Source organism: Phaethon aethereus (assembly GCF_964289735.1).
Source record: "Phaethon aethereus genome assembly, chromosome: 8".
NCBI classification, from domain to species: Eukaryota; Metazoa; Chordata; class Aves; order Phaethontiformes; family Phaethontidae; genus Phaethon; species Phaethon aethereus.
The window spans coordinates 6,011,623-6,037,859 of record NC_138584.1 but is presented as its reverse complement, the minus strand read 5'-3'; the positions used below and the strand labels follow the sequence as shown (position 1 = coordinate 6,037,859).

Genomic DNA, 26,237 nt, shown 5'->3' with positions numbered 1-26,237 from the left:
GCGCCCTGTGGGGAGAAAACCTAAGGGAGAGTGGGCAAGCCCCCACGCAGCCACCCTCCTGCTCCCCAGCACCCACCTTGGCACCTCCTGCAAGCAGCATCCCCCACCCCACGCCTGCCCCCGGCTCTGCAGACAGCAGCAGCGGGGATGCCCGGGGCGGGGGGCAAGGGGATGCGGTGCCACTGCGGCGCACGGCCTGGCGGGGAAGGGGACAGGGACGTGGCACAGCACGGGGCCACCCACCCACAGCACCGACACAGTGCCAGCATCGCTCTGGGGCGGGCGGGACGGGGCAGCGGTGGTTCCCCAAAGTGGGTGGCCAGGGGCTGAGCAGGAGCACGGGTGCCTGCCCCTGCCATTTTCGGTGCCCTGGGGCACCCAGCAAGATGCTCCAGGGGGAACCGGCGCTCTCTGAGCCAAATCAGGGCCCCCAAACTTCCCAGAAACGCCAGAGATGCCACCAGACAGACACCACCCCCCCTGCTCCACCCCGGCCCCCAGGGTCACACGTGTCACCCGTCCTGCACCGGCCTCGTGGTCCCGGTGGCACCCGGCTGCTGCCGCCCCCCTGCACCCCGCCGGGAGCATCCTGTACCCCCGGTACCCTCGGAGCAGCCTCCCCCGTGGCATCCACCCTGGGCCCCGTGTCCCTCCCGGGTGACCACAGCCCCTCGCTGCCCTGGGGCAGAGCGGCGGCAGGATGGGACCGCGGCGCGGGAGGCGAGGGCTGTCCTTACCCCCGGAGCAGCATTGGGAGAGGGCTGGGAAGAGGGAGAAGAAGGCGGAAGAAGGGAAGGAAGCAGGGGAGGGGAAAAAAAAAAAAAAAAAAATTAAAAAAAAAGAGGACAAACCAGCAAAACCCAGCCCCTTCAGCCGAGGCTGAGCTCAGCCGCTTGGCTGGGCTGCGTGGCCACGGCCAGCCCTGCCTCCCGCCCGGGCCTCCTCCTCCTCCTCCTCCTCCTCCTCCTCCGCGCGCCCCCGAAGCGCGCACCCCACGCCGGGACACGCGGCCAAATCCTGCCCTAGCCCCCAAGCCAAACCGCTTGCCCCGGCGCTGGCTGGTGGGTGGCCCCAAAGGGCGACGCCACGGCAGCCACACGAGGGGACCCCGCGGGAGGGGGAACCCAGCACCCTGCGCCGGGACGGAGGGAAGCCCGGCTGCCTTGGCCGGCTCTCAGGAATGTCCTTTGTCTGGGCTGCGGGTTTGGGAGGCGAGCGGGGAGCGAAGCCAGCCCACCTCCCCAGGCCTGCCGGGGGGAGCACCGCACCCCGGGGTGCTGGGCGCCGGAGGGTCTGCCCCACACCAGTGGCTGGGGCTCCAGGAGGGCAAAAAGGATGGAGAGGGTGGTCCTGCCGGTGTGGGGGTGTTTCCTCCAACAGCCTTCAGAAGGGGAGCGAAGCCTGCCGGCTCCAGGCACCCTCCCGCGAGCATCACACGTTGGCAGACGTGCTAAATTTTCCTGCTTTCCCAGAGGCCAGATCCTGCCTGGACCCCACGGCAAGCCGAAGCCAACGGCTCCAGACCAAGCATCCTCAGGCGGGAGGCTGGTGGGAGCTGAGCTTGGTGCGTCCATGTATCATCATCCCTAAAAGCAGCGTGCAACATGCACCCCGCAGAGCCACCCACACGGAAACCACCTCCCCTGCCCTCCTCCCCCGAGACCCCACAAAACTCATCACACGCAGGAGGAGGGTCCCGGGTGGGCAACCGCTCACCTGGAGGCGCAGGGGCCGCCGTCCCCGGGGGGCAGGAGGGGTGCTGCGGGGGCCATGGGCATCCCGACTCCGCTCCGGCTGCCGCTTTAAGCCGTGGCTTTTGATATTTGTGATTGGTTTCATAATCCCGATCAAAAGGAAATCACCAGGATTATGAAATTGTTTTAATCCTCCCGGCTCCGGCCGCGCTGGGCCCCGCCAGCAGGAGCAGCAAGGCATCCCTTTTTTCTTCTTAAAGCATCCACCACCAACCCCGGCGGCCCCGGGACCCCCATCACAGCCAAAACGTGCCTTCGGGAGACGCCGTCCCCGTCAAGCTGGGGACAAACCGCCCGGCGAGGGGCCAAGGCACGGGCAGCCAGGCAGGGAGCGGCGGGCAGGGAGCCACGGCCGGCAGCACCCGGGCTGCGGGGATTAAACCTCCGGGAAGCGGCTGGCGTGAGCAGCAACGGGCTTAGAGTAATTTCAAGGCGCCGGGCTCTCTTCTGGAGGAAGACCGATTGCGAGAGACGATGAAGGGATTTAAGAGAGCAAAATGAAAGCCCAGACCCCAGACAACCCAGGGCTGGGCTGCTCAGCCTCCGGTCACCCGCTGTGCAGGCAAGACGACTCCTCGGACCAGAGACAGGCTGGAGAGAGGCAACCAAAGGCTCCCAGAAGGGCCACGAGCCTTTGGCCGGTACGGCAGGGCCCGTGCAGAAGCCTCCTCCAGCATCACCTCCTGCGCGTTGGGTTTGCCCCTCCTGCCCGCCTCCAACCCCTTCTCCAACAGCTCCCTCCTCTCCAAGCACCTCCGTCGCCTCCGGGGACACGGATGTCCCCCGCCGGCGGCCACGGCTGCCGGCCCGCGGCTCCCGAGGCTGCCAGAGCAGCGTCTTTTGACGGACCGGAGGAAGCAAACGCTTCGTGGGTGGATGTGGCAGCAGGGCTGGGACGTGGGAAGAAAGACACGCAGACCGGGGACAAAAGAGCCATCAGATCATTGGAAAACAAAGAGCTTGTAATAATGAAAAAAGGACAGATTTCGTAACCAATCACTTTTTCCTTTGAAAAACACAATCACAAGTAACTTTGCTTTATACAACCACCTAGAAACTAGGAAACAGTATCACATTGTGCATTTTTTTTTTTTTTTTTTTTAAAACCTACTTATCGAGAAGGGTATTCCACACTTCAAAAATTATATCCATTCGGGGAGGGAAGAGGAGACAGCTAACAGCGCAGTCACAGATACATCATGAGTCCAAGCAAGCGGCAAATTCTTTGTCCTCACCTTTTCCACTTAGCCAAACAAGAAGAGTGGAGAAGGGGATAGCGAAAGAGAAAGGAGGAGGAAAGAAAGAAAGAAAGCACCCACAGAGGACTAATCACACTCCATAATTACTTTTGACATCTACAGGGCTTCATAGAAAGATCATTTAGACCAACACAGCGGGGAGGGGAGAGGAAGGCGGCAGCGGGACCCGGGAGGAAACTTTGGCATTTCCAGCCCGAGCCCCCCCCACACGCCGATCCTTGGCCGGGAGGGCGGCACGAGTTCTCCAGGCTGCCCGATTTCTCCTCTGGAGCAAAGAGTTTGCAATTTGGTTTCTAGAGCTTGAGGGACCGTCAGGCCATGGAGCGTCTTCCCAGGCAGGGTCCGGCGCCGGTCGCCCACCGCGGCACGGCTGCGCCGGGGCCGGAGCAGCCTCCGGCTCCCACCGGGACGCCCGGCGTTACCACCCCTTTCCTCTCCTCCCCTGCAAAACCCGCGTCTCTCTTGCGGCCGGGGCCTGGCAGCAGGGAGCGCAGCCCCCGAGACGTGCCGACGCAGCAGGTTAAAGCCACGGTGGCGGCGGGGCGACAGCTCGGCCCCCGGTGCGGTATTTGGGACGGCATCCCGGCAGGGAGGCAAGGTTTGAGGAGGTGACAGCCACCGAGCCCAACCCTGGCTGCGCCAGTTACCGTAGGGAGTTTCCACTCTTCCCCCGGGAGCCCCAGCCCCTCTTTTCCAAGGAGACAAAACGACCCAATTGCCTTCTGGAATAAAAATGTAAATTAAACCCGATAAAATTAAAAAAAGAGAAAGGGGAAGGCAGAAGGTCGTCTTGCCCCTGCGAGTGCAAAGCAGAACGGCGGAGGAGCGGAGGGAGGACGCGGGGATGCAGCGCGTGAGCAAAGGGGCTTTTGTGTTCCCAACGGGAGCCGCGTCCGAGTCCCAGGGCACTTCCCACCGCGACGGCCCGATACGGGGGCCACGTACCCCCCCCCCAAAACCCGGGGCGCGCGTCAGGGTCACGGCAAGCAGCGCGCAGCAGGACCCTTGCAGGATGAGGCCAGATTCACTCGGCTGTTCAAAACGCAGGCAAAGCTCAAAGGCTTCACACCGTCCCCCTCGCCCCTTGGAAAATCCGCACGAAAACCCCCGGCACCGCTACCTCCCGAGGCGGGACCGCGCTCTCCCTCCCCGCCGCGCGCCGCCGAGGAAGCGGGACGAGAGAAGTTTTTCGGGAAGGAAGAGCAGCGGGATCCAGCTCTGCTCCGCAGGAGACCTCCCTCCCCAGCCTCTCCCCAAGGTTTTCACGCCGAAGGCTGCTGCCGGCCGCCCCCGAAGTCACGGAGCGAAGGAGAAGGGCCGGGAGCGGGGCAGGGCCGGGCAAAGGACAAGCAACAGCTGACTTTGGGAACGCGCCTGGATTTGGGAGGTAGGAGCTTATTCGATACGTATAGGCCACGGCCACGAGAGCCGCAAAAGTATTTCTCTTAAAACGTGGTGGGACAGCATCGGTTCCCCGCGACGGGGCAGCTCCCGCTCGCCGAGCCGGCGAAGCCAAACCCGCCCCACCGCTCCCGGGGAGCGCGCACCCACGGCGCTGCCCTCCCCAGGCGCGGGCACCCGGCCTTCCTGGTGACACCGTCCCAAAGCCGCGCAGGGAAGAAACTCTGCGTGCCGCAAATCCTAACCCTTTGCAACCCGAAAAGTCCCTGGGAGAGCAGGAAGGATGGAAAGCAGCAGGGAATCGGCACGGAGAAGCGAGTTCAAAGAGAAGCTCCAAAATTCATCGGCCACACTGTGGCACCTCCTCCCCTTAGACGGGACCATCTGCAAGGGTTTCGGCCGGGCAAACGCGGCTTCCACGCCGTCCTCGGCGCCGCGCACAACCGCAGCCCGGGACAACCTGCACCGAGTCGCATGGAGAGGGAGAGCTCAACACCCGAAAGCTCGCGGTGCTTCACGGTAGCCAGAGCACAGACCTGCCTCGGCTTCCACTTTCTGTCCAGATACAGCCCAACCACTGAAGCTCTGGATAAAAACCAAACCAACCCAGAAAACAGCTCCTTTTAACTCTGCTCTCCGTACTCCTGGATTGCCACCCTGCTAATTCTCCCTCCAGGCGTATTTCCAAGCAGCCATCAGGCAAAGCCCGCTCACGAAACGCAGCCACCCCGGGACTGTCGCCGTTGCCCTCGCTCCCGCTGCGCAGGCTGCTCACGAGGAGCGACGGGGTTATTTTCTCTCACCATCTGCTCCGCTTCGTTAGGTCTCCCTTTATTGGCCAGATGTTCTCGTAGATGTGGAGCCATCCCGGGTTTAGCGCTTGCTCTCAGGAGGAATCTGCACGCCTGATTTCTCAGAAATCCCTGGGAGGGAGGGAACAGGCAGAAGCAGCGCCAGGGAGCCGGGAGCCTTAAAAAGCCATGCCTCCAGGAATTCGGGCTCCTTTCCCCAGAGAGAGTATCTTCACTGCCAAAAGGGACGATGTTTTATTTTAGGAGATAGTTCGTTAGCTCTAGCACGCCACCTCCTCTTTTTTTTCTTATTTCTCCTGCCAGCAAAGACAGAGAAAAAGGGAAGGGAAAGAGCAGAGCAGGGAGCAGAGCAGGCAGACAAGACCGAATTCTTGCTTCCCGCAAGGATTTGGTAAACTACAGAATAAGAACTTAATTACTCGCAACCTGACCGTCCCCGTCAGGTGTGGGATGGTTAGACGGTGCAGCCGCAGGCAGGACCAGGCAACGCGGCCATGCCCCGCTCTCCCCAGCCCAGCGGAGGCAGGCCGAGTGCTCCCAGGGGACTGGCATCCCTTCAAAACGTCTCTCTGTATTTTTCCTTCCCTCGGAAAGGAAGGATCACCAGCAAACGCTGTTTTTTTGTAAAGAACCACTTGCCTAAGCTAACGCCACCGGTTTATTTTGGATTGCCCCCAACCCTGGCGCAGCTGCCCTCCGCTAAACCAGCCCGAGGTAGGTACGGCTTCCCACCGCGCTCCTGGAAACACCAGCGCCAGGTTTGGACACGGCAACGACCGCTGCAACGCCGAAGAGGAAACGGAAATGTTGTAAGGGGCTTTGCATCTCAGACTCCACTTCCATGCGAACAGGAACCCTCCGTTTAAGTACGAACAACAGACCCAAGGGAGTTAAATACGGGAAAACAGGCTCCTGGGCACCAAAGGGGTGACCACCGCGACGCCTGCTGCCCTCCCGCCGCAGCCGACCGACGCGGTAGGAGATGCGGAGCACCGCGCCGGCTCTTCCACCACGCACACCGACCCAGCAGATCGCTGGCAGAGCAGGGGCATCTCCCGGCAGATCCACCCGCGTTCCTGTGTAAGCCGAGGGCACAGCGCAGGAGCGTAGGTAGTTACGGGTATGCGGCGTCGCCCTTGGCCTGGCGCGGGTTCGCCGCCGCTGAATTTTAATCTATTTCAAATTAAATGAAGAGAACTAAGTTTCCTTCTTCAGTTCCTCTGGGCAAGAGGCACGGCAGGCAAACTGAGAGAATGCAACACACCGGTCGTGTGAGAAACCATGCTATGAGCTAATTAAAACAACCCCACAAACCAATAATCACCGAACAGCAGCTGAGCAGGGGTTCCTGCAATTCCATCGCCCAAAGCAGCGGCAAGTCACCGAACAGCCATCAGCGCGAGGATTCAAGAGCTTCGCCCTGCCCTTGCAGTCCTGGCCGTGCGCCACGGCCGCCCCGCAGCCGGGCGGCGGGGGAGGCGGCAGTCCCGGGGACCCCGGCCATGCCACCCGACCCAGCGGCGGCCGTCCCGCCTGCGAGGTTCCGCTCCAGCCCCCCTCGCCCAGCGGCACCGCTGCGGGGAGCACACGGCGCACCGGGGGAAGCACAGCGGGACTCCGCGGGCCCCCGCCTTTCCCACGGGAGGAGAGACCAACGAGGCCACCGAGGTAACATCGCTCGTCCGACTTAATTTGCTCTTGGCTGCCCTTTACCCGAGTCTGCTTAACAGTACCGCGCTTCCCGAACGGGGTTCGTGAGACGAGGCGAGCGGCACGAGTAACAGCCGAGCCGCAGGGCCGCGTGCCGGGATAGCGCCCGACAGAGGCTTTTTGCCAAAACCGAAGCCACGAGGAGGCTTGTGGGCACAAAACAGGCCGTTCCGCGCTCCCCGACAGCTCTCCAACGCACAACCGCTCCCGAACGCTCTCCGCCCAGGGGAGCCAGCACCAAGCCTTGTCCCGCTTCACTTCTGCTGTGCTGGGCTGCAGGAGAACACCAGGAAAGCTCCCTGCTCGGTACGGGATGCCCTCACGCCATCTAAGGATTATTAAGGCTTTGAAAAATACTTTTTGCTCTGGAGAAGGAAGTTCTGAAGCCTTTGTTCGCCTAGCTTTTTGCATTGTTGGTAGGACCCAACTGTCCTTTCAAAAGGGCCTTAGGATCATCACCTGCACTACTTTCATAGAGCTGCATGGAAAGTTGGCGTTGAACCAGCACAAGAGACATGCCCAGAAGCAGTAGCAGCAACTAAAAAAATCAGAAAGAGAAACTTTGGTTTAAAATAAAATAAAATTGAAAAGAAAGAAAGAGAGAAAAGGTAAACACAGGTGCAAGTTGTCTCACGAGAGGGGTATTTGCAGGGCATAACCCCACAACCCTGGAGATCTTAGATCTACATTCCCGGCTTTGTTTTACCGTTACAACCTTCATTGCACAGGACTCAAAATCACTCTCATATGGTTAAGTTTCATAAATAATGTGAAAACTATATGCAACAGATACATCATATTTCCAAAAAATTATAAGAAAAGTTACATCAAATTAAAAAGTAGCTTCGTGAATGAAGATACTGCTCTAAGTGCACTTTCCCTGCAAGTGCAGCCAGTGCCTCAGCGCTGGATATGAAGACAAAAAAAAAAAAAAAACCCAAAAAAATCAGATTTAAAAACTTAAGTCCGGTTTCAACCAGTCAAAACCGGGCCAAGCAGAAACTGAGTGTGCTCTCGGCACCATCCCATGAGGGAGTCCCTATGATGCTTCGTTATCCAGATAGGTTTGTATGTCCTTGTTGAGACTGTAAACAATCCTTCTTTCCTGAACTGTCCTCTTTATTGGCAAAACAAAGTAAAATATTTTATTATTTTTTTTTTTTTTTAAAATAGAACATTAAAATTAACCCAGAAGAAAAGAAACGAAACACAGTGAGCTTGTTGGAGTCCATAGGATCTGGTCTGGAAGAGCTCAGAAAACATGTTCAGTGTTTTCTCCTGTTTTCAGCTGGAACTGTACCAGAGATCGGGTTACTTGGGGAAGAGGGGAACAGAACGAGAAAACAAAGGATGCGGAATAAGAGACCGTGGCCATCTCATGTGTTCACTTCATTCGCTAGGTCCTCTATCAATACCTTAGTGTCACAAGCCTTGGACCTGGAAAAAAAAAAAAAACACAAACAGAAAACACTCACTGGGGAGAAGAAATTCCCATTACTACATGCAGACAGTAAAACCACAGCACATTTGGAAAAAAAAAAAAAAAAAAAAAAATCTTTCTTACACGGAGAGGGAATAAGGAGGCTACGGGGATCATTTCACACTCTCTCACTCTCAGTGGGAATCGCAGAACCTGATAAATATGCCCCAGCTGTCCCTCAGCATCCTCCTTCCACAGCTCTGCCCATGCCACACCGCGCCAGCCACCTCCTGCGTATGGCCAATGTCCTCTGCCGCGCTGCGCCGACCAACGGCCGGGGACCGCTGCGGCACTGCTGGGCGCGGCGCATCCAGCCACCCTCCGCACAAAAATCCATCAAACCTTTGCAGCGGGCGCTGCACATCCGAAGGAGTGTTCCTGCTCAACCTGTCACCGGGCTGCACAAAGGGACAGCAGCTTGTTTTGGAACATGCTCGACACGTCTCAGTTCGCTGCACGTCCAAGGGGTAAGCGGACGTGGTTGTAGGGAATTCGACCAGGCTTTGACCCACATCCCCCCTGTGTAAAGTTCTTCAGTCTCTAGCAGCCACACGAAGACTGTTGGTCTCGGTCTCAGCCGCGTACTCTGAGCCAACACAGATATGAGGGGCCGCGGCACAGGCCAGAGCACACCCGTTGCGTGACAGCCACGGCCTCCTTTTCCTCCCATCCACCCTCTCCCACGCCACGACGCAACGGGGGGATGTGCTGCAGGGGTTGCACAACAGTCCTGACGTGCGTCAGCGTCCCCAGGGAGCCCGAGCTCGCCTCCTGGCCAAAGGGCCGGGCTCCGCAGCTGCGCTGCTGGGGCGGGAGCGACGCCCGGACACCGGAGCGGCCCGTGATGCTCAGAGCACGGGCACCGCAGCGGGGGTAAGCAGTCAACAGATTCAGGGCTGGGGTGCAAGGTGGGGAAACGTCTAGACAGTAAGGAAGAGGGGTGGAAAGAAAAAAATGCATGGGTTTATATTTGGGAGAGGAAGGGGTCTGAGACCCCACATAGGAAATCTTAAGCAAATGATAACTGAGATCTTGGAGTGGTCTGAAGCCTGGGAACGGCTGGTTGATGGGAATCCCTCTGCCAGGTTCAGATTTACAACCTCTGGCAACTGCTACGGGCTATTTTTTGCAGGAGGGGAGTTTTGTAAAGGGAATTCCCTTTTCCAGTGGTTTACCAGAACTCCAAGATGATGAAAGGGATGGATCAATCCTCCAGCAGAGAAATATTCATTTACTAACTGGACCTGTCCCCCGTTTGAATGACTATTTGGCCGATATCTTCACACAATTACCCAGTCCATAAATGGCCACCAAGCATTAACAACATCTCTAACACACAATTCTGTTTCTTTCACTAGAAGAGAGGCAGAACATACTGTGAAGCAAGACGAGGTCTGCGCAAGGACACGCTCTGGCTGCGCTTCCACTGTTTGTTCTTGCGGCGGTTTCGTACACCATCTTCCTGGTCCATCATCTGATCCAAAAGCGTCAGGTCATCGGCGTTGAGCGGTGCCACAGAGATGTCCCTCACGGCACGGAACTCACCACAGTTGTTCAGGTGCTCGTTCTCCAGACGGAAGAAGTTCCACACAAACCGCCTGGGTGGAGAAAAGTGAAAATTTGTTTTTTGTGAACCAATTTGGTTGCGCTTTTACAGGCGTTGCCCATGTGTGGCAAAGCATTGGCACGTGTACCTAGATACCACTGAGCAAAGTGCCTCTGGGAACACGGTGGGAGTATGAAGAAACAGCAAATGACTGTAACAGCAGCGCCTACTACAACATCTTCCCAACCCACTGGAGAAGAACAGATTTGTCAGGCTCCATTCATCGTCCTAATGACAGCCCTAGTCTGGACAGCGTGGAGGCAAGCAGGCGTTACGAGTGAAACGCAACCTCCGTCATCTACATGAGTGAGGTTCAGCTTCAAGGGTTTTTACTCATCTTGAGAAGTTGTGGGGGTAGGTCTCCAGCTAGAGTACAAGCGTGTTGAGAGCCCTGAAACCTTGCAGGATCCAAATTAGTGTTTGGAAAAGCAGCAGAGATTTGAGAATAGTTGTAAACCTGAAAATGAAGTGAAATTTCACCTGGCAATTTCAGCAAGGTAATTTTAAGGAGAAATTTAGTAATAACAAAGCTCTCAAGATTAGGTATAGGTTCAGAAGAAACTGCAAATGCAGCATGAAGGACCCAGCCTCGCATTGCTGCAGAGCCCTCTACAGCTTTCTTCACTCAGCACCATTTTTCGGATTAAATGTTCCTGTTAGACCTAGTCTTCCATTTCAAGGACTGGTACCTTCCATGTCTGAGGAGCAAGGCACTTCCCACCGCGCTGACGTTATAGAAGTAATAAAAATGTAAAAGAGAAATTAACTGTTCAGTCAAGCAGCCTTACCGGAATACCTCAAGTGGGGCAAATACAGTAGAAATGATGTCCCCAGCGTACGGAAAGATTTGCATGGAAGTGAGGGAGATCTGGATGGTCCATGCAAAACGCAGGATCACATCTTCTACGATGGCACAATAGTAGTATGCCTGAAGAACAAGACAGACAAACAGGACAGCTCATCATACATGTTCTGCACAGAAGACAGACCTCTTCAGGCCTTCAGGAAGATACAGAATTTGCTACTCAACCACGAGAAAAGGGAACAGTACGAAATGATCTCTTAGAAACAAATGAACTCTACAACCAGAAAATCCCAGCACAAAGCATTCCAGTGCCCAACTATAGCATGCTCTAAAATCAACAAATTTTGTTAAAATATTAAAAACCTTCACTAATATAAGAGCACGTTGTATACACACTTTCTGTGGGTAGACGATTCCTTCTCGAAGAAAGGTATTTTCACCAGCGTTTTTGTCAAAGAGACCCCAGTCCATCTTCAGGTCCCAAATAAGAGTATAGCAAGAGCTGATGAAATAGAAGATAATCCACAGGTAGAAGAACACTTGGGTGTCACTGTGGTTTTTAGCTGCAAAAGAGAAGAACAGCATACTTCTGTATAACTTAAAGCTGATTGCTTCTTAAAACAGCTACAAATTGGCTGCCTTGACCAATGGAAATAACACCCCTTCTATTCAAGTGCTTCGGAAAATCAGGCTAGCTAGTCTGAACTAAACCAAAAGCCTTATCAGGACCAGCTTTATATTATCATTTAAATTCAATTTTCATCTCGTTCAACGTTTCGCACTTGGGATTGAAATTTGCACCAATGTTTTTATTTTTTGCAACTTGTGGTAGACCTGCCATTCTAACTCTGAACAGCAGATGGAAGCTGAGGGCCATAGTTCACAAAAGACACCGGCTGGTACAAAGGAAAAAGCAATGAGGCAGTGCTCAGTTAACAGGGTTTCGTAAGAGAATATTTTAGTTTGAAACAACTGTGAATTAGTGCACTAAAGGCCCAAAAGAGGATGGGCGGTACAGGAATTTCCACTAGCCATTTCAGAGGTTGTGGTGGCAGGGCAAAACAAGTGAAAAGAAGGCAATACATTAACAAGTGTGTACAAATGCTGAAGAAGGCTCAGTACAGAGCTTTAAATGCCCTTACAGAGCTCCTCTTTGTGAAACACAGGACTGTGGGACCAAAGTCTGCTCGCTTGCGGATATGTTTTTGCAACTAAGTTGTTTCCCATTCTCCCCCGAAGAGGTTACGCTGCTCTCTGAAATCAGCTAAATTCCCCCACATCAGTCAGCCGCGTAAAAACAAACGGATCTGATAATTCTGTTTGCTTTCAATTAGCAAATCTGGGTCATAAAGTTCATAAAAATAACACAGATCATAATGCTTTGCAAGGCTGAGACACTTCGCATCTCCCTGCTGTCAGGAGTCTTTCCTCCCTCTGGGCAGCCACTGTAATTGCTCATTCACTGATTCTTTCTAACAAAGCCAATAACACTTTAGTACAAAAAAGCCATAATGTTTCCAGTCCAAACCTGATGCCACGCTAAGTGACAGCACTGTTTTCCATATATGTGGCTTTAAAACAACAGAATCCCCGAAGCTGATCACAGAGGGAGCAACAAGGCAATTTGTTCTCTCCTTCCCTTTTTGTTTATAACGTTTACGATATAAATGCAATGCAGCAATCCAATAAAATTAATGGAGGTGAAAATGAGAGGCATCGTGTAAGGGTACATCCCTCCCATTACGCCTTTCAGGCTTCCTGGACATGATGTGCAGGATATAGGTCAAACACACACACTCATTCTCCTTTCAAAACACCCCCCCCCCGGCAAACCTATTAAAGGCACTTATGCAGCAAAGCTATCTGCAGCGAAGCTTCACGTCGGCGGAGGGAAAGGACACGAGATCTGCGGCAGCTCTCAGGTTTGCCTAGCTTCCCCGCTCTTGGGCAAGGTTAGAAGCCGTTGAGCAGTAACGCGCATCCTCCTGAGGCTTGGTCCTACGCGGGGACAGGTCTAGCATCGCATCACCCGCCGCCGCAGAGAGCCATGACGTCACCCGGCAGCAGGCACAGAAGTCCTGCAGAATACAGGCTCTGCTGCCCAGGTGCCTTAATCCTGCTGCTTTCAAACCACCTCTCCCATCCATTTTTCAAGTGCAGCTGCCCACAAAACAGGACACAGGTGAGGTTTTTGGAGCTTAGCAATTAGGGCTCTACTGCAAGATTTCACTCTCCCCCACCAGCTCCCCTGAAGCCTCCACTACATTATTTCAGGAAGAAAAGGCAGATGCTGACACTCAGTGACTCAGAGACACTAAGCCTGTTCTTTCCAACATTATTTTTAGCTCATTAGATCTCCATATTTAGTTCCCACTACCAGATCCTAAACAATAATTCAGAGGTAGTTAATGGCTTAAGTGCTTTCAAAGCACCTAAAATGCTCCGAACTACCCTGTGAGGCTGCACGCTTCCTATCGGTAGCTTAGGCTTGAAGGTTAGGTCATGCTGCTTTTTTTTTTTTCTCCCCCTTAAGGGTAGAATTCTAAATAAACTGAGTCTTACTTCACATCTTCATGGAGCAGACACGGAGAAGGCGGCACGGACAGTACCATCCATTCTTATGCCTTCGGCCACGTCCCTGGTATGAGCCATGCCCTGCAGGTACAGGGCTGAAGAGCAGCAAAGTGACATTGCTGCCCGCTCCTTTGGAGTTCTCCGGTCACGGAGGGGACAGTCTGGCCTCAGACTATCATCTCAAACTATGTAAGGGGCTAACAAAACTGTATCCTAAGTTGGCAATTACATAGGAAGGTGATTTCACAGGTTCACGCTGCTTAAACCTCAATCGCCTTAAAGGTTATTGTGTGCAATTACGGAAAGGCGTACCGAGAAGAAAAAGGCCCAAGTAAGAGATCTTGTGGCAATTAACCTCATCAACCTCAAAAAGATGTGCTTGCTTCTAGCTAGGTTATTGTGGCCTCAGCTCCCTTTCCCTGCCCCTATCTTTGCAGCCGTCTTCAGTGGCACCTGGGGTCACGCTGCTTGCCCCTTGCTCCTGCTCGCTTTCTCACCGACCGGCTCTGTAATGCATCCAGCTCCTGAAAAAATTCATTTAAAAAAACAGCAAGTCACTTCCTGCTAAAATGCTCTAATCAGAACTAGCCTATTGTCTTCAGCCTCAGCCTTTGAGTCCCTTCCTTTCATCACTTCTCCTCCTTTTCCTCCTGCCTGCAATTCTGTTCGATACCTTCCTTCCTTCTGCCCTCATTGGTATTCAGCTGGCGTACAGAAATATGGTACTGCTCTAGGCAAGCAATTATATCTCAATCTCCACTGGCTGGTCCTAGTGGCCCTCTTCCCCGCTGCTCAGGGGGCTAGAAAACCGAGGCATTCATATTCCGCCCAGAGGCTCCATCTACTCCTCACCTGCCAGTTTTTCAGTAGCAATGCATAGCTGTGCATATGCATGATGATGTCAGCGCCTATTGAAGCAGGAACTGTTTCATCCTGGGTTATTTCTTTGTTTAACGATGTGCTAGAAACCACCAAAAACCATTAGAAAGAGATAGTCTCAGGAGGAGAGAAACTCTCCCGACACTTGGTAGATCTCAACCTCTCCAAGACCAAGTCTTCAACATCCCACGGAGTGCAGCAACCCTTTGGAGCACAACTGCCAGTCCACCCAGCAAGAGGTGGATGAAGGACCTTTCTACTCGATGCTCCAAACGGCTCCACCACGTAGCAACTTCCTAAGCTACAGTTATTCAAAGCAGCACGTGCAGGACAAAACACCGTCAGCCCAAAACTCGACATGTAAAGTTGCAGGTGCAGCTTTACTCTCCCGGCCGATGGGCAGATTTCAATACGCGTTCACATTAGCACGCTTGCAACGTGGAGGTGTTCAGCTACGTCAGAGGCTATTCAAGTTTGCAGTGCTCTGCCACCTCCACTTTCTGCAACGCCGATGGGAAGCAGGCGTACCACAAGGGCTATGTGCAACCTTCACCACAGAATTTCCATTAGCATCCTCAGTTTACCCTATAAAAGGCAACTCCAGTAGATACTCTGCACAAAGGCATCTACAAATTGCCCCAGAAGGTCAGCTAGATAAATCATGGAAGGTTTCCACCTTTGAGCTGAAGCTGTGAATGGCCACAGTCCCAGAAACCAGCCAAAGGCACTTGCACGAGCAGAATTTACTGCCTGCAAAAATTGCTGATAGACAATATCTTGGGTCCCAAACCCAGCCCTGGGGGACACAGTATCTGGCTAGCATGCTGCGAGAGTAATACTCTGCAGAAATTATAGCCCCTCCTAAACACAGGCAAGAGAAAGGTTGCTTTCCATCAAAGACAGACAGCAAATACTATCCTGAACGCTGATAATATTGACTTTACTTCCAAAGAATACTATCTGTTTACCCTGCTGAATTATTCTGGGGAATGTAAACACTATATAGTATTCAACACAGCAAAAATCAATGCCATGTATTATTGAAGATCTGGATAAGAGCACAATGGCCCTCGATAAGCACTCCTGGCGTGTCAGCCACTGCAGCTGGCTGTGGTTTCTGCTGATGGTGAAAGCTGTGATAAAAGCTGTAAGAAGCATGAGGTTATCAGGAAACACAGTCAGGTAAGCCCTGCTACGAGACAAAACCGACCCAGCCAGAGCAGTTCTGCCTCCAGCATCAATTAAAAACCTCTTGGTCAGGGCGTGCCAAATTCAGTCGTCTTTGATGACCAGCCTTTCAATCACAGATTTAAGCAGAACCAAACCAAAAATATATGCATTTACAGCGTCCTAGTTAAGCAGAGACACTACAGAGTACCAAGCATGCGCCTTCTGCCAGCCCAGGTTAGCCTGGGGATGACACGTGCCCATTAACTCCATCCCAGCACACAATGGGAGGGGGGTGACAGCCAGAAGTGACTTATCTACACAAGAACTGCCATCACGAATGACATCCCAAAGCATCTGTCTAACACCTTACCGCCTGAAGTGCAGGATCGCCGCTCCCTCAGTAATGATGCATCTTGCTGAGGGAATAGCAGCAGCATTGCCTTTCCGCCCAGCCAGCACGTACCACTATTTAATACCGATCAATGGCAGAGCCATGACATGACAGTGGACTTAACGCAGTAAGAAGGCAAATAACCCGGAGGAGCACATGGAGGACTCGCCATCGTGCACTGATGGGCTTTGTCAAATACCAACCATTTCATATGAACAACCTTCCTGTTCGATTCCGCAAACCTCTGCTATAGCCTCCGGGCACAATTTAAAGCAAAGCAACAAGATATAGCTCAGTGAAGAACTGTCAGCAGGCAACATCTCCTTTCTTCTTCTAGTTAGATTCTACATTTGTACAGCAGGGAAATCCCCAAATCGTGTTTTGACTAAAAATACTTCGCGGGTTTGTATTGAGTTTGTAGGACGATATGGCTGTGTTTAATTTCAAGACATTGCAGCAATCTCATTGCTTGTATCTCACAAACAGAAGAATGGGATTTAATTGCAAACAGGAGGAAGCACATCAGTCACAACTGAAATTGGATCTGATTCTTCTGGTGAAGAACCTTCTCTAGCATTTGAGAAGTGTTCTTGGGGGATGTTTAACTGCTACCTTGAGAAGGACAGGATTTTCAATCTAAGTGTTTGCCAGCAGTCTCACTAATAAGAACATCTGGATGCACAATCAGAAATAAATGGCATGGTAGTCAGGGCCTTCGTTGGAGATTTAGGGATTGGGACACAATGTCATCTGCTACCTCTATAGTGCTTTGAGATTCCAAAGCAGATTCCTTCAAAATATAATAGCAACCAAGAAAATCAAAATAAATTAAAAAAAATTGTTGGATGATTGCACCTCCTCGATTTCTGCAGGAGCAGAAAGCTCCAGAGCTGCGTACATTTGAAAGGAAAATCACTTGTGATGTAGTCAGTTGCTTTTCTTAAAATGTTCCATTAAAAAAAGGTCTGGCTTACCCCTCTTAAGTGCCGATGAAATGAGGTATCAGTAGGCCACCGTTTTTACTTACACCTTATTCATGAGTGTTCCAGCCTCACCCGTCACCTTTAACACAAAAGCGTATGAAGTGATACGAACGGTACCATTAGTCCACTTTGCAAATCCCAGCTATTAAAATCCATCTCTCAGCTGCAATCTTGAGAAGCGAACGCATTAATCGCTCAGCGGCAGGGTGCCGAGGCTGCCTCTCCCCCACGGCGTAGCTGCCAGCACCGGGAATGTCCCGCTTGACATTTGTAGACCTACAAAGCATGGGAAGACTTCCCCGTGGGATTTTATGCCTCGTCTGTGCTGACGTTCAGGGTGTGCTGGCAGTTCCCGAAACCGCTCTGCTGAACGTCCCCACCTCGCAGGCTCCCCGCCGAGCACCGGCTGCCGCCTCGTCTCGCCTTCCCCGCTCACCTACCGCAGGCTGCCGGCAAGCGAGCTCCTGCCGGCACCTCCACCCGGCCAGGGTGGTCCTGCCGCAGCCCTGCTGGGGTGCTCCTCACCCTTCCCGGCTCCACCCCAAAGCCTCTTCACCAGGACGGGTGTCTAAGCAATCAGAGGAGCTAACAAGCCGGCGTGGAGAAGCCGGGCTCGCTCAGGGTGCCGCAGAGACCCACGCCAAAGCTGGGAAGAGGTCAGAGGCCGGGATGGAAATGTTTGCCTACGGCAATGCCGCCAATTCTTCACTAATGACACTGCTGTTGCTCTGATGGAAAGGATCAGAAAGACTGGCTAATGAACACAACTCGTTACTGAAGGCCTTCTGGGCACAGAATGACAGGGTTTCAGAAAAAAATTCATCCTAGCTTACAGCAACGTGACAGACATTGCATGTTTTGGCTCCAAATAATCATCCTGATAGAGTTGCCAGTACGCTTGCTAAGGCAAGCCGAGTGAAAACTGCAGGTATTAAGAAGGAAGCCAGTTAATCCCATTACAAAGTTTGTTTTACTTCAAGAGGTCAATCCAAGTACTCTATAAGGCGCTTGTGACACCTAAATCAAACGCTCCGGCTTGCCGCAGCGCTGACAGCTCTTCTAGCACTGAGCAAGAAGGGGAGAGCTGGGAGATCTGTACCTAGACATAAGGGATAAACCAGGGAACGGGATCTCATGAATGCTACTTGCTTCATCCTTTAATTTTTTTTTTTAAAGTTTTGTACTTTAAAAAAAAAGAAAAAAAGATTTGTACTTGAATTCTGTATGTCCACTTGTTTTGCCTTGCCCCACGCCCCACTCCCTAGAAATTAAATGACATTTCTCAGTTGAGGTATCGTAAGCTGCTGCACCACCGTCTGATTTCTGCGCAAGTCATTCTAGTCCCAGTTCTCACGTCACCTTGTCCTTGCCTCCAGCTGTAACCATTTCGGACCACAGTTCATTTTGTTCCACCTACCAGCAAATCCACTCCAGAGGGGCTGCACCCTGCCATTTCGAACAAGGCGGCAACCAGGGCTACGTGACACAACCCGCTGCCCAGCGCTTCAGTCGGCAGAGAAGAGCAGAGCCGAGATTTCCTCCTGCAGCTCCCGGTGCAACAGCCTGAGGTTACCACCACCCTCTCCTCCTTCCTGCCGCGCGTCGTTATCCTCCGCCTGGAAGCTGTACCGCTCCGCAGCAGAGCTGCGGTGGGACAGACCGTGGGAAAACCAGCGATCCGTTCCGGCGCGAAGTTGGCTACGCCAGCCGCTATCGCCGCCGGTAACAGCTTAGGCCATCGTGATTAATGAGGAGTGGGCAGCAGTTATGAGACCTGGGAATCTTCCACTATTTTTTTCAAAAAGCAGCACATTTCCCATTCATCTTCATCTGGTCAGACCTGGTCAAACCTCTCGAAGGGGTGGTCCAACACCTTCCTGCAAAAGCCCATTAACCAAAGAACGACTCCTGCCTTGACACTACACGTCTCTATTCCTTGGCAAGGCAAGGAGTTTCACAGTTTTCTCAGGTTTAAAAAAAAAACAAAACCAAAAACAAATTACGCATCACTTCATGAGGAGAAGCCTGTTTCGGAAGCGAGGGTGAAAACACGGGCAGAGGCACTACTCTTCAGAGACAGCCCTATTTAGTTAACTTCTCTATTTTTAATTACTGCCAATTTCCTGGGCTGGTTAATGAGAAAGTACGTGGCAGTTACATTATCTTAGACCGACCTAGGGCTCTCCTCGGCACTTCCACGCTGATGACAGCTAGTGTTCAGCAGTCTATTGGGAGTACCTGGAAAGGGCGTGGGAGCTCTATGGAAGAAGAGGCGCCTACTCAAGTTCCCAGGCCACGTGGATTAACTTTGGAATAATTCAGAGGTTAATAAATAGCTGGATACTACCCAGACCACAATGATTTCCTTGAATAAGGTGCATAAATCAGACAATGAAAACTTGCATAAAGTTTGCATCTTTCCTTTCAGTTAAAGGATAAAATCCCACATAGCCAATTTTAACGCAGTACTTTGTGCTTAAGCTCAGTAACGCATTCCTGAAAAAAAACAAGATAAACACACAAATGCTCAGGCTGAAACAGCAAGTCCCATAAAGCAAGCAAATGACGGAAGAGTACAAAGCATTCGAGAAGTCCTGTTCTTCAAGTACAGAAGTCAAATCTATGTTCTGTGCGAGCCAGGTATTTCTGACGACACCATAGGAGCAAAAGGCGTCAAGGTAAGAGAAAATTGAGCGACGGTAGCAAAACCAAGACGCATCTTATCTTACAAAGGTTAAAGTTGGAGCATAAATCATGCATAAAGCTTAAGAAGCAACTGGCATGCTTGGAGTAGTACAACACAACTCCACTTGCACTGTTTCTCATAAAAGCCGAGCGCCTAAATATAACAATCCTATCTTACAAAGGCTGAAGCGGGTCTGAGTGAGGACGAAACCAAGGCTGGCTATTCTAGGTATGTCAGCGTACCCTTTTAAATGCAAGTACACTTTATACAAGGAGAGATCCCCGTGGAATGCTACGGTAAGCTGGACTGAAGTGGAAGCAGCTATACTGGTGCATTTGTCAAGGAAAGCCCATCTTCTTTTGGCAGTGAAAACACTGCAAAAAGTAGTTGTGGGTCAAAATAACTGCAGCTGGGGTAAATAGTCTACTGCAGACTGAGGCTTAATCATTTGTTCCTCCACCACCACACAGGTTTCCGTAGGGATTAAGTAAGGCAATATAATATTCCGTTGGCTAGCTCGGGGGGAAGGCTGCTCAGCACTGCCAGGGAAATGAAAGGAAGGGCAGGGAAGAGCCGGGGGCAGCGGCTTCTGCTCAGCCGCACTGCGAGCGGGCAGGGACCGGCGGCACGCGCTCCAGTTGCTAGGTAGCTTAGAGTTACAGATATGCCTCATTTGCCTGTGCAAACATACCCCGCAGGACTATATTTACAGAACACGGCCTTTGCTTCCCATTCCTGTGAGCGATATAAAAATACTGAGAATTCTTCCTCTGGAAGCTCAGCAACAGTTGCCCTTGGGTTGCTGCTGTCGTCCCTGAAACACGGCCGTGGTGAAGCAGGCAGCTTGAGTCGGCACTCGTCCACGCAACCACTGCCTGCTGCGGTCTTATGTTAAGGGGTGGCATCTCCCACGTCAGCTTCACGAATTCAGGAGATGATAGTTTGGTCTTAATTCTGTAAAACTGGGCTAGTCCCAGGACAACAGGACTGCCGGTTCGGCAGAGAAAATCTAACAGATCTTACCAGTCCAACATCCCAACTGCAATTAGCAGAGAAAATTGTATTCTGTGTCGAAATCAAAAGGAAGAAAAATAAACAAACAGCTTCTCTAAGGGAAGAAAGAATCAGAATTATGCACTGCCCAAGCAATACATATTACTAAACAGTGGTATCTGAGGGAAATTGAGATACTAGTCAAGAGCCCACAGTAGACTCTGTTACTGGGGGGGATCCTTTGCTTTGGAGAAGGGAGTACCACGTATGACTAGAAGCAGCATACATCACTCAAACTTAGTAAGGCAGCACTTGAACGAGTTGTTTTCCAACAAGCGTAGGAAAGCACAGCACAACGATGCCGTAAGCGCACTCTGTGTGACTTTCGCCACCAGAGCAGACCCTCCTTCACGCAGCTGGCAGGCACAAGGTAAAAGCCTACAGAGCAGCTACAAATTATTCCATGTTCAAACCAGGGGAGGAAGATAAGTCTTTCCAGAGGGCTGTGACATCCCCAGGACTCCCAAGTGGAGAACGGGCACTGGTGTACGTTACCTGACCTCCCAAGAAAAGGCCACCAACTACCCTCTCGTCCTGGCAGCCAAAAGCTGTCGTTCCAGAGGTGTAAGTCATAGGCTTGCAAACACAGGCATGAAAGACTGTATAAATAAAACTCTTGTTACCACAGCAATTAACGGGTCCGTTACTTACTGCAGTTTAGGGTTTAAGTCGCAAGGATCTTTACCAATTTGACACTTGTTTTGGGCAGCGCTCGCTTTCTTAATAGCGAGCAGCTAGCCCCCGACAGAGGTTTCGTAGGTAAGGGGTCGGCATTTGTCTCTGCCATCCTTCGGCAGACACAGAGAAGGTGTGGGTGAGCAGTGCATCTATTTTCAACAGCAACATCATAACAACTTGCTGATAGACCATCTGATTCCAAGTTCAAAAAGAACTGGGAATCTATGCAAAGCACACAGATAAAATTGCAGTTTTAATGGGTACAGCATATTACAAAGTGCGTTTAAGTCAGGATGGGAATAGGCCTTCAAGGCTGAGAAGACATGGCAAGGTCTTTACGCAGTCCTCAAAAATCTCTACAAGCCCAGGCACCGTGACATTTACAAAATCTGTTTTAACGTGTAATTTCCAAACGCCATGAAGCTTCCAATTTTTATTTTTTTGTATGATACCAACAACTACGTGCTATTGACTCCCACTAACAAAACCGGACAGACAAAAGCTGGGAGTCACGAACATCTCTCAGCATTTGGAACAAGCCCCACGCCTGGCTCGTAAACACCTCATTACAGCCCACTCCCTGCCAGGCTTGACGAGCAGACAACAGTTATGCACGGCAGCGAGGAGAACAAGGGTCAGCGGTACTGGCGCGGGTGTAGACTTCAAGGGGAGTAGGAAGAGATCAAATTCTTTAACAGGACACTTCGACGGATGCTGATTTTCCTCTTGGTTCCAAGCCTACCCCAACCTTCCTGCAGAAGGCTCTGCCAGAGTGTCACCCCCCGGGGAAGGGGAAGCATTAGTCAGCCTCCCCAGAGCAGGCACCGTATATAAAAGCATATAAGCAGTGACTATAGCCAGGCAATCTGTATTTGTCTCATCTCGGGGTTTGGCAGCGGTGACTAACTGGACTGCAGGGCTGGAACTGAATTGCTGCAGAATGTCACTGAGCAAACGAGTTAAAACGGGAACAAGCTCCGGGGCCACGGCAGCGGGGAGGAGATGCACGGGGGGCCCAGGCGCTGCACCCGCTGCCGATGCTCCCACGCCAGGTTTGCGTGTACGCTGGGACACGGAGCGCCCGGTTCCAACCTTCGGCCAGCTTGCGCCAGCGCACTTCTCTGCTGTTAAACTGCGAGGCTTGACAAACGTCATCGGTGTGACTTCAGGCCCAGCTACGTCAAAACAGCCATTTCTGGGCCACTGGGAGGTTTCTAACAACCCTGCCATTCCTCCAAAAAACCAGCATGTTAACTAGAAGTATGCCTTGAACACTGCTCCCTGCCCCACCACAGTCATATTTCAGGATAAGTAATTGCTCATGAGCAAGGGCGGCTGCTAATTCCTGGAGATACAGAAGACATATATTTTCAAATAAAAGAATACAGCTTTTAGGACTTCAGAACAATGAAAGGCAGGGCGACTGCCTAAAGTGCAGAAATGAAAAGCTTTTTCCTTCAGAACAAGAGCAGAATCGAGTAATTGTCGTTTCCAGGGAGATGGGGAACTTGAGGGATCAGAGCTCAATCTGCAGTTAAATGGATTGGAAACAACTCCCTACCAGCCGCAGAAAAAACATGGATACAAACACAGAGGAAAATCCAGAGAGGGCATTTTCCCAGCACTGTGCACACCTCCCCATGTTCAGGAACGATGGACCGACTTCATTCAGATGGTCCAGGTTAGCTACTCACGAATGCCAAGGGAGAAGTATTTCCTATGTTATCCCTTTCCTTATACATCTCACATTCAACCTCCCTTCACAGCAAAAACTGCCAGGTATTTCAGTTTTCTCCTTTCGAGAGAGAAACCTGAGAATTCTCTCTCATGCTCCTGAAGTGCAGTTCTAAGCAGACCAGGTATACAAAAAACATCTGAAAGATCTCAAAACAAAGCTAGGCAGGCCTTTGCCTTTCCACTGTTTCACATGGGCCAAAAGACAGGAGTTCATGCTTCAATGGGATGCCAAATTCTGAGCTTCTCCCATGTAAAAGGCAAATCCCATGACTTGCATTCCTTCTAGAGGGTGTCCTGAAATCGCATCTGGGCAGCAGAGACCAACAGGCAAAGGATTTTCCAAAATAACCAATACCTTTGTGAGTGCTGTAGAGGGCTGCAAATGTCACCACGAAGAAGGTGGTGGAATATTTTCCAGCGTTAACCAGATGAAAGGCCCGTTTGTTATCACGGTAACGGCGCAGGCACTGGATGAATCGCAACCAAGCTGGGATGCACTGGACAACTGCTCTCACTCCGTAGGAGTAGCTGTAACAAATCTGATTATCTGCAAGAAAAAAAGTTTCAGGGACACAGAGTCAGCAAGTTTAAGAACTCCTATCGTCTTCCTTTCTGTAAGAGTAATATCACTTGACATGAGAGCAATTTCCCAACACTGTCTCCGTACTTAGGCACACCTCCCCGCAGACCAGTGAGAAGCTCATCACCCCAGTTGAGCTTCATCCCTGAAGAAAAGAGAGAAAAGAGTTTCACCCCTGAAGCCCTTTACTCCACCTCGGGAGGTATTCAGGTGACACGACATCAGTAACACATCCAGACAGATCATCATCTAACTCTTTCACTGCGCCAGCATAATTAACATGCGGAAGAAGATTAGAAATAATCTTTTTAAATGTATTTTGTGCTGTTGGCAGTACTGTGAATAATCAAATTAGGGATGGAATTACAAAAGGCCTTCGACATTGAAATTTTGTGCTTACATGGGAGAGCATTTTCAAACTCTGCAGGACAGCTGAAAAAGGCTACTTTGCCTAAGATGTCCTTGACCCATTTTTCTTGTATATTGTAATAGGAAAAAACATGTTTCAGTATGTATTTGGGTTTTTTTTTGTTGGTGGTGGTTTGGTTTTGTTTGTTTCTTTGATTTTTTTAAAGCAACTGGGGTGAGAGGCAACTACACCAGCACGACACTGTGTCACACCCCTGATGTTCGAAAGCCGACTTTTTATTGAGGAAATGACCAGGAAAACCCCAGCTTTGCCTGGAACCCCCAAGCATGCCATATTCTTATGCTGTCTTGCTCAGCATAACTAAACCAAACACCCCACTGACTAACAAACATTTGCTTCTTATTCAGACTAACGGAGACAAGTTATTAGCTGATAGTTATCCCAAAGCACTGTGCTATCTTTTCACTGTTTGGACTGGAAAAGGACAAGTTGTTATCCAATCAGTTACTTTATTTTTATTTTTGATAAATAAATATTTAGTTACTTGCAACACTGCCTTAAAGGGAAGAGAGAGATCAGACAGATTGGAAGAACAAAGTGAACCCTGATGCTTATTGAAGCATACTGCAAATTCTTTCAGCAAGTGTCAAAACCATCAGACAACACGATTTGCCAGCAGTCACTGCTTAAAATGGGAAGACAACAGCCCAATCCGGGAGGAGACAGGTATGATTTTGCCACTGGGAAGGTCAAAGTCAAAATTCATATGCCAACGTTGTGGCTCTTCTGGCTAGGAAGGAGAGCAGAGGCAGAGCACACACAACCCTGGCGTCACAGCATCAACTCGAATTGAATACAGGGTGGCACTAACTAAGCTCTGAGGAAGCCTCTCCATCCTCATGCTTTAGGGTACTGCGATAGAGGCTGTAAGAAGCAGGCTACAGCACAGAAAACTGTGGTTAACAAGCTCATGCAACTCGTTTTCACGCTGAGCAACAAAGGGCTAAAAGCAAATACATGGATAAACCACTATGAAATAAGAAAACAATCGCCAGGAAAACGGATTTCTTTCCCATCAAGACGTGCTGTTTCTAAATTCTTTAATGAATATACACATCAGGCCAAAAAGCTGGATTAGGAAATGAACATGGATGTGAAATTCCATTTCTCCGGATGGAAGTAAGGAAGGGCAGGATCCCTCTAATCCTGTGTTTACAAGAAACACCAGTTATTTAATTTCCAACGTCATTGGTAGCCCTCTTCAAAACAGATAGGTGATTATGAAGTTGCCTTGCTCGGTGTTTTTTCAGGGCATTTTGACCCCATTTGCATGGGTTGCCAGCATTACTTTACCTGTATTTGCCAGAAGTCCAGCATTGTCCTCCCACTGAACCTCAAAGCTGTAGAAGCAGATCATGTATTCCAGATCCATGAGTATCACGACCAGACTGTTGAGCTGATCAGCCAGCCAGAAATCTGCGAAGCCTACTTTGTGGAAGGGAGCAGTGAACACTCGAAACTGTCGGGGAGAGGGGGGGGGGAAAAAAAAAAAAAGGAGTAATTCATGACACAGAGTCAAAGACATGTAAATGCAGCGGCAGGACATCACAGCATTGAACAAATATGGAAATAACAGAAACGCTTGAAGATTTATTGCTGACCTTTTGCTCCTGCTGACAAAAAAAGATAACTGTCTCCTCACTTTTAGTACAAATAACATTCCTGCTTTCCTCCTCCTGTATGCAACTATTCCTGTCCACGCTCACCTTTTTGGGGGGGGGGTTTTTGTGGGTTTTTTTGTGGTGTTTTTTTTTTTTTTTACTGGCAGAAGAGCCCAGTCTCCTCCGACCAAGCTCCTTCCCAGAAACTCCCAGTCTCCGTGTAAGAGCACTACACAGCTCCGTTCCTCCTGCTGCTCCTCATTTTGATCAGTGCTTTCTTTCAGGCGTTTATTTCATGTCTACTGACATCTCCCACACTTACCTTCTCCCTCACCCAATGTCAGTCAGGTTACAGGCCCCCAGCATAGCCATTAGTCTGATCCCGGCTCCGTTTACTTAACACGTTAGTTGCTCTTTAGTGTTAGAAGTTGTAAGGGTGACGATTGTTACTGCTGGATGTCCCAAAGCCTCGAGCAGGGAAAGACTTAAAGAAAGGGCAGAGGAAACCCTGCTGACTGTCAGTCAGACTCCCTCTCAATCCCAGTCCACTTTCCCTCTAAGTCTTAACAGCAGTTTTGCTACTTCCAAACCAGACAGTTTTCATGGTCCATTACCTTTGATTACAACCCTCTCTACCCGGTTATAGTT

At 51.0% G+C, this 26,237-nt stretch overlaps 1 protein-coding gene across 1 annotated transcript in view; it reads right to left on the bottom strand.

The window, feature by feature from the left end:
* Positions 1-6,528: 6,528 nt before the first annotated feature.
* Positions 6,529-26,237, bottom strand: part of XPR1 (xenotropic and polytropic retrovirus receptor 1) — a gene marked incomplete at its 5' end in the record, with an annotated part of 39,210 nt that continues 19,501 nt past the window's right edge. Inside the window, 6 exons of the mRNA XM_082002731.1 lie at positions 6,529-8,373; positions 9,793-10,014; positions 10,811-10,950; positions 11,224-11,390; positions 23,334-23,525; positions 25,282-25,447. Of these exons, the coding sequence (XP_081858857.1) occupies positions 8,313-8,373; positions 9,793-10,014; positions 10,811-10,950; positions 11,224-11,390; positions 23,334-23,525; positions 25,282-25,447 (948 nt within the window). The 3' untranslated portion in view covers positions 6,529-8,312. The remainder of the gene's footprint in view (positions 8,374-9,792; positions 10,015-10,810; positions 10,951-11,223; positions 11,391-23,333; positions 23,526-25,281; positions 25,448-26,237) is intronic.